At 37.9% G+C, this 8,523-nt stretch overlaps 1 protein-coding gene across 1 annotated transcript in view; it reads right to left on the reverse strand.

Annotated features, from left to right (window-relative positions):
- The window catches only part of acsl2 (acyl-CoA synthetase long chain family member 2), a 62,887-nt gene that overhangs the window by 7,832 nt on the left and 46,532 nt on the right, over nt 1–8,523 (reverse strand). Inside the window, exons 12-15 of the mRNA XM_065247672.2 lie at nt 1,282–1,416; nt 1,074–1,208; nt 654–749; nt 447–519 (exon numbers count right to left, since the gene is read on the reverse strand). Of these exons, the coding sequence (XP_065103744.1) occupies nt 447–519; nt 654–749; nt 1,074–1,208; nt 1,282–1,416 (439 nt within the window). The remainder of the gene's footprint in view (nt 1–446; nt 520–653; nt 750–1,073; nt 1,209–1,281; nt 1,417–8,523) is intronic.

Raw genomic sequence — 8,523 nt, forward strand, 5'->3', positions numbered from 1 at the left:
GCCACCAGGGGGCGATCAAAGAGCCAACAGCTTCACTTTTCAAGATGTATGATGCTGCACACCCGGTTTATGGTTAGTTTGGGTGTAGGATTAGTCTGAAAACCAGTGAGATTTCACAAGATTTTGGCCATAGCTGTATCCCTTCTAGCCACAACCCAATGCAACCCCTTCAGCTGAGAGGCATTTACGATACGGCACAGTCTCGAGTACCTTATATGCATCAATGCAACTAAATCACTAAAACCACTGGAAAAAAATAGTCCTCGACTGTCCTCAACAGTTTTATAAACTTCAAATAAATAATACAGCAAAATGCCGCAATTAGCCAATCAGAACTGACGACACACTTCTGCGAACGCAGTATTTTGAATGTTCCATACAGAAAAGCTACTGTGTGGAGTATACTGTAGATCCATACTTAAAAAATAAATAAAAGGCACACAAACCTGCACTCCAGTCACCAGGCATAGAGAAGGTACAGCCAGCAGTGCACTCCGTCTGCCCGTAACCCTCGAAAATCTGCAATTATTTAACCCAAATCATGATTGCTGAATATCAATGCAATCCAATTCAGATGCACAGATGCACATCATACCATACAATGTAGATATTATATTGAAAGTATTTCAAGTATTGTAAGTGATGACTCTCACCAGACAGCCAAGCGTGGCCCTGAGGAAGGACAGAACAGTGGGAGAGATCGGTGCGGACGCAGTGAGAATAAAACGCAGGTTTCCACCCAGACTGGCCTATAGGAAGAGAGAAATGTGGATGAGTGAACATACATACACATAATACAATGTAATGATGTTAAATAAGATGAATTTTTCATATAATGAGAAGTATGCACCATTCTTTGTTACTAAATTTGACCTTTTTTTTGACTATGTAAAGTTTGCTTTTATTGGCATTCCTCAGACACTGGACTGAAATGGCTGTCATGCATGTAGATAGAATGATTAAAAGCAAATCTTGGAGTGGTCTCCTATTATTTCCAGAGCTGTGAAACCGATTTCACTTAGTGTCCACAAGGGGGCGCTTTTATCTCAATAGCTTGGGAGAGAGATGTTCACCTGTATCTTATTAAAGATGAGTCTGTCCCACAGGCTGTTGTTTCTGACGACTCCACTGCTCAGTTCTGCCTGTTTCCTCCTCACGGCGTAATGTAGAAGAGCTCTTTTCAACGGTGATGTAACCGAGCCCACAATCTACACACGACATTCATCAATTTAAGATGATTCATGACTTTATATCTGTATAAAACTGATGTCTGGCACAGACCTTGTCATAGATGCGGTTGAGTAATCGAGGGACCACAGGGAAGAAAGTGGGCTTCAGGGTCTTAATGTCATCCATCAGCAGAGAGATGTCACCCTGGTAAAAACCAACTCTTGCACCGTGACAGAACATCGACACCTATAGAATACAAAGAGAGAGAGAGAGAGAAATAATCATAACATAAATTATAGGGGTTGGACCAAGTGATATAAATGAGTCTCATGTACATTATATATAGGTATCTTATTAGAAACGTCATGTTTTTTGTTTTATATACATGTTATGTTTATGTACAGCACATTGATCAACTTTAGCTGTTTTTAATTGTGCTTTATAAATAAATTAAGACTTGTATATTAAAATAGTACAATAATGAGAAAAAGACAACGTGAATCAGCTTGCGTCTTCAGGATTGTCTGAACTTTTGAGTGACGACACGTAACAAAAAAGCATTTTGCGCCATTGGTTGATTAAGTTGAGCATCACATCAACAAATCAGGAAGAAGCACATGCTATATGACAACTTACTGAAGAGCAGGATTGTGGAAGCAGTTCTTTCTAACAGTGTTAATAATCCACACCCACAGTGTTAAACATTAGCATTTGTATTTTTCACAGAAACTATCATGAAACTGCTGTATGGGTGCAAAATTAATTATAAAAATGACCAAACAGAAAATGATCAGGAAAATGATTACATCAAAGTTTAAGCATCAAGCAAACAATATCATTTTGGCTTCTCTGGCTGTTATAAAAACAAGAAATTAAGGGTAAACCCAGTCTGCAAAACTGCCCTAAGGGGGTTCTGCTGTATATGAAATTGCTCAGTGGTATAGCCTTATGTTTTAATGTGTATTCAATAAGGATACAAGATTATTAAGTGTAGTGTATGTTTAGAAAGCTAGAAAGAAAAAAACTGCATGCTTGTTGTTTTCCAGGATAGTATGAGAGTTTTTGGGCCCTATTTTAACGATCTGAAACGCAAGTGCGAAGCGCAATGCGCAAGTGACTTTGTGGGTGGATCTTGGGCGCTGTTTGCTATTTTCCGGGCGGGAGAAATAACTCTTGCGCCAGGCGCAAATCAATAAGGGGTTGGTCTGAAGTAGGTTCATTATTCATAGGTGTGGTTTGGGCGTAACATCAAATAAACCAATCAGAACGTCATCCAACATTCCCTTTAAACGCAAGGGCGCAAGTTCCATGGCGGGTTGCTATTATTATGACGGATTTACCAGGCGCACGTCAGGAGCGGTTCACAGCCGAGGAGACCGACGTCCTTGTAAGAGCAGTCAAAGACAGAGAAGTTGTTTTGTATGGGGATATCAGAAACCCGCCCAAATCAGCGTCGGTTAAACTGGCGTGAGAGGAAATAACCACAATTGTCTCATCAGCTGGCATCCCCATCGTTGCGCCAAGCGCTACAATGATGTCAGGAGACGGGGGAATCCCAAGCTTGCCAGCATAAATCGGGCACACCGTGTAACGGGAGGTGGATCTGCCTACACATGACCTGACGCCAGCAGAGGACATCGCTAAGTCTACCCTCACCGCTGAAAGGGTTTGGGGGCTTTGAAATCGGACCCAAGAAACGCAAGCAAGGTCCAACCCCAAAGTAGACTAACAAATCAAGTTCATATACATTAAGGTTTCTTATGAAAACATTTTAATTATATTTACATAAAATAAACGTAATACAGCCACACAACAAACGTATGAAAATATTTTAATCGTTATTTGCATGAGAATTTTTTAACGCAGCCACACAATAAATAAAAACTATCACCACTATGATTCCCCTTATCTCATGTGTTAATATTTTTTATTGTAACAATTTATGATTTGCAAAAATAACTGTTGCATCTGTGTAGATTAGATAAGCAAAGTGTGTGCGCGTTGTGCACGCTATACATTATGGTCAAGCATGCGCCCTTAAAATAGCATAATAAACAACGCGCAACGCGCCACTGACTTTAGACTAGTTTTTTTTGGTCAGGGGCGCAATTGTTTTTTGAAACTGCAAAATAGCATCAGGGATGGTTTGCGCCGCAACACACCTCCTTTTTTGCGCTGAACCGCCCAGGGAGCGCAAGTTCATTCCCTAGTTTGCCGACGTGCGTCTGTGGAGGGAAAAACCCGCTGTGCGCCGGTGCTAAATACGAATGATACATGCGTCACTGACAAAGTCAATTGTGCTGGGTGCAAGATAGGGCCCTTTAACTATAAAGAACAGGAAAATCAGTGTCAGATACTATTGGACTGGAGAGTGCAGATAAGACAGAAAAGGTACAAAAGATGTTAAGGCAGATGAAGAGAGAGAGAGAGTGATGGATGAAAGACATATATAAATGAATGAGCTAGAAAGAAGTGAAAAGACAGAAAAAAATCCAACATGAAGTGAGTGAAGAGGTAGAAAGACATTGAAAGAGACAGCAAATACATATTGTATTTTTTACAATATTTTTGATAAAACCTACTTTATTTATGTAACCTATAATCATTTAAAAGAACATACCTTAAAGAGCACCTATGGTCCGATTCACGATTTTACATTTCTTTTGGTGTGTAAGTGTGTATTAGTACATGTTAACAATATGCAAAATGTACAAACCCCAAAGTAAACGATGACGCAAGTTATATTCTCCAATGTAAATCTCTTTTCTTGGAATACAACAAACACACGGATTGTAGGCAACAGTTTACTTCCTGGGCCGGTTGACATGGACAAGAATTAGTAAATTAAACTTTGCATAGAATTAAGTTAAAGGGATAGTTCACCCAAAAATGAAAATAATGTTATTAATGACTCACCCTCATGTCGTTCCAAACTCGTAAGACCTCCGTTCATCTTCGGAACACAGTTTAAGATGTTTTAGATTTAGTCCGAGCGCTTGTTGGCCCTTTATTGGAAATGTATGTATGGTATACTGTTCATGTCTAGCAAGGTAATAAAACATCATCAAAGTAGTTCATGTGACATCAGTGGGTCAGTTAGAATGTGTTGAAGCATCCAAAATACATTTTGGTCCAAAAACAAAAAATTATTATGACTTTATTCAGCATTGTCTTCGCTCCGCATTTGTTGTAAAGCGCATGCGCAAGACTAAAGTCACATTACTGCAGTGACGCGGATGATTTGTTATCCTCAAGACATGTTTGCGAAGTGTTTTTTTTTAAACTTACAGCGTTCGTCTCCCTCAGACTGTAAACGAAGCCCAGGCGGCAAAAAAACAAACAGCTGGGGCGCTCCAGATAAGACGTCAGCCGCGTCACTGCAGTCACGTGACTTTAGTCTCGCGCATGCGCTTCACAACAGACGCGGAAGAGAAGACAATGCTGAATAAAGTTGTATTTTTTGTTATTTTTGGACCAAAATGTATTTTACATTTTAATAAAGGGCCAACAAGCGCTCGGACTAAATCTAAAACATCTTAAACTGTGTTCCGAAGATGAACGGAGAGCTTATGAGTTTGGAACGACATGAGGGTGAGTCATTAATGACATTGTTTTCATTTTTGGGTGAACTATCCCTTTAAGTAGAACTCTATAGACAGTTTCATCGGACGCACGTGTGGTATGTCTGAGCGGAACTTAACTTCCGGTCTCTGTTTGTTTAATGATGTGACTAGTTGTTAAACTGAACTCTTGAACAAATACCTCGTCAAAAATAACACATGTTTTGGTTTCCTTAAGACGATGGGGAGACGGCGATCATATTATCATATTAATATATAATACTATTATGTCGGAGTTTACTGCTTGTTTAACAAGTAAACGTGCTGCACAGTGTTTTGTACGTGTGTATGTAAGAGCTTTCTCAGAATTTTCAGCGCAATTGATGAAATAGGATCACGCAACTTTCACACGCTTTCAAAACGAAACTAAGGAGATCAGCCGCTTTAGTTTTATCAATGAAAGGCTAAAAATAGCGCTGTTCACCTTATGTTCACGCCAGAAGTAAAAAAAAGACGTAAAACTTGTGTTTAATACCTCAGATTAGATAAATGGGCGGAGAGAAGGCGGTCGCGTGTGGCTGTTCGAACACATTCAACCACATATGCGTTCCGCAACTCCAAAGCGATCCGATCGAAAGTGGTTTCGACTACCTCTGGATGTGGTTGAAAGTGGTCGAAAGTGGACGAGCTCAAAACGTTTTGAACACTGTTTACACCTGGCATTAACGTTGTCCACTTGTGATCCGATAGACGGAAACACATGTTAATGCCAAGTGTAAACAGCCTCTTTGATACGCTTTAGCTATGATTTGAACTAAAGTAATCGACTTGTTGTTTATTTTGCTTGTTATCAGACAATCGTTATTGATTCTTCGCTTCGTTTACCGGAAATTATGTTTGTTCCACGAAAGCCATTTGTTGATGTTGGTACTGCTTAAACGGTCTATAAATGTAGCAGAACTTAATTATACCTTACCATGTAATTTAATGCATTTCTCTTTCCAATACGATTGCAGGTTTAGGTGAAATTATTAAATTAGTCTTTTCTTTCTTTAGTTTCATAGGCCAGTATAAAACACCAGTGTGTACTCCAAATATGTATATAATTTCTTGAATCCACAAAAACAATGCAAGGATGATCACCAGTGTTACCACCCCTAATAGTTCTCATGCCACCCCATAATTCATTGACTAGATCCGCCCCTGCATCATATGATTTGTGACCCAGCCTGTGAATGCTCAGCTTTTTGTGATTTAGTCACCTATGAATTTTTTTTCTAATTTGTTCATTTTTATTCCTCTTTTATGAAATTACAAATGTGCAATACACTCTAAGAAAGGATGTGTTCATTTTTAACACACTGTTTTGTTTTGTGTTATTCTATTGAACACATTACATGTCATTTCATGTTCAAATAAATTAAAGAGATGTGTTAAAACAACATAAAGTGTAATAACACAGAGATGTGTTAAGTTAAGGACAACACATTATAAGTGTTGTCCTTAACTAGACACAAGTTGTTTTATTTTAACACATTGGTTTTAAGTGTGTATGCATCTGTTAACATCTGAGAAATGTGTTTAATGTTTCATGACTCTCATGGCTCTTACACAAACTGGGGAAAACCCCACTTCAGTTAATAGTTCCTTATTTAGTGGTCTGTTAATATTTCTGGTCACACATTTTATCATTGTGTTAACTTTCTACTGACTTCCTTCTTGGAACTTCTAGGAAATACAAAGCTCAGACCACTGAGGGAAGAATGTTAGATTTTAAAATGTGTGGTGCGGGAAAGCACGATGACATACGGATACAAGAATAAGATGATCAGAATTAGAAATTAAGACATAAATGATTGTTACTAAACAAATACAGATACCAAGATATATTTTTCAACCGGTTTAAATAAATGGTTTTGACTAAAGCTACAATATAAAAAGTGGCTGTCAAAGAACGATTTGTTTACGAAACACCCTACAGCAAACACCCACAACAAAGCAGGAGAATCTCACGCAACACCAAAGTAGCGGTGTTCAACCTTATAGGGCAGTTTCCTGGACAAGGCTTATATGGCCCTGGACTAAAATGCATGTTTGAGCTCCCTTAATTTAAAAACATCTTGCACTGACATATCCTAACATATATCAGTACCAACGTTTTGTCTCAAAACGCACACCAGTATTGTTTTTGGAAGTTTTTTTTGTAAAACTACCTAAATGTCCTAATATAACTAAGGCCTAGTCCTGGATTAATCTAAGCCCTGTCAAGGTATAATATATACAATATATTTGAACCACTTTAAAAAGTCAATCATCTGACTGTACTGTGCATATTAAATGAGTGTTTATTAGAATTCCTCAATCTTCTTATATTTTAAGCAATGTACAGTTTTTGAGCACCATTGACTTGAATAGTATTATTTGAAAGTCAATGGTGCTCCTGCTTCTTGCTTGAATACAAATATGATCCTTAGTGTTCAGCAGAACAATGAAATTTGTACACATTTGTAACAACTTGACGGCTAGAAATTAATTACAGAATTTAAATTGTGGGATGAACTATCCTTTTAACTCTTTCACCGCCATTGACGAGATATCTCGTCAATTAAGAGAAAACGCTTCCCCGCCAATGACAAGATTTTCCGTCTTTCCGCAATACCGCAACTTATACAACCCGGAAGTAGCGCCTCTCGTGAAAGAGAAAGAACTCCGTGTATGTTTTAAAGATCGCTCTGCATCTGATCTCTATCAAAAGTCCTTCGCAAAAATGGAATTATCTCAGCTTTTTGCTCAAAATTGGGTGTTTTTGAAGAAACCTACCCATGTTTAAGAGTTGATTACAAGAGAACTAATGAAGGTAGGATGAAACAGTTTTTTTTTGTTTGAAAGCAGAGGCATTAAACTTTTGTGAAAATCATGAAAAATGCTGGCGCTGGCTGGCAACTTTTTTTTAAAATGCTGGCGGGGAAAGAGTTAAATAGTAAACTACATTTGACAAGTCAACAATTTTCCACATCCGTCTTTTTAATACAATGAAGAGGAATATGAGGAGCTCAGATGCAAAAGCCTCTAAACCATCAAAAATATTACAGATTTTTTTTTTTAATATTGATATTAGCCGAATGCCTTCGTTGCATATTATGTGTTTATCAAATACTTTCTCTACAAATCCACTTAACGGTTCGACCATTTTGGGACACTGACAGAGGTTTTGACATGCTCTTACAGGCGCTCTTAAAGGGTTTCGCATCAGAGCTCTTTACTTTCAGTCTGTCTTTATTTAATGGTCTGGCTAGTGGCTAAACTGATCGCTGAAACAAATACCTTGTGGATAAAAAATGTTTTAGTTTGCTAAAGACAAGGGGAGACGACGAGCATGGAGCAACTGTGTGAAGAGGTTTGGCAGTCAGGCAAGAATCCAAGGACCTGTTGCTAAACATTTGTACACATTAATTTACACAGTAACATTAGCTCTAGTGCTGCCTCATGATTAGTCGCAACTAAACATTTGCAGAATAAAAGTTTTTGTTTACATAATACAATTTGTTAAGGTAGGACAACCACAATTATAGTTCTATTACTAAAAAGTTAACAAGTATAAACAGTAACACTAAACATGATATCACATTATTCAGTGAATTCCATGTGGTCTTTTTGGCTAAATCAAAAGTTAGCTACTTTAAGGAAGGCTGGTACACTTTCTGTGTCAGGTGGCACAACCAATGTAAAACAAAAAAATGCTATTTTCTCAAACACATTTTAATTATATTTAAAAAGTATATATATATATATA

Source organism: Paramisgurnus dabryanus, chromosome 11 (assembly GCF_030506205.2).
Source record: "Paramisgurnus dabryanus chromosome 11, PD_genome_1.1, whole genome shotgun sequence".
In the NCBI taxonomy this organism is placed as follows: Eukaryota; Metazoa; Chordata; class Actinopteri; order Cypriniformes; family Cobitidae; genus Paramisgurnus; species Paramisgurnus dabryanus.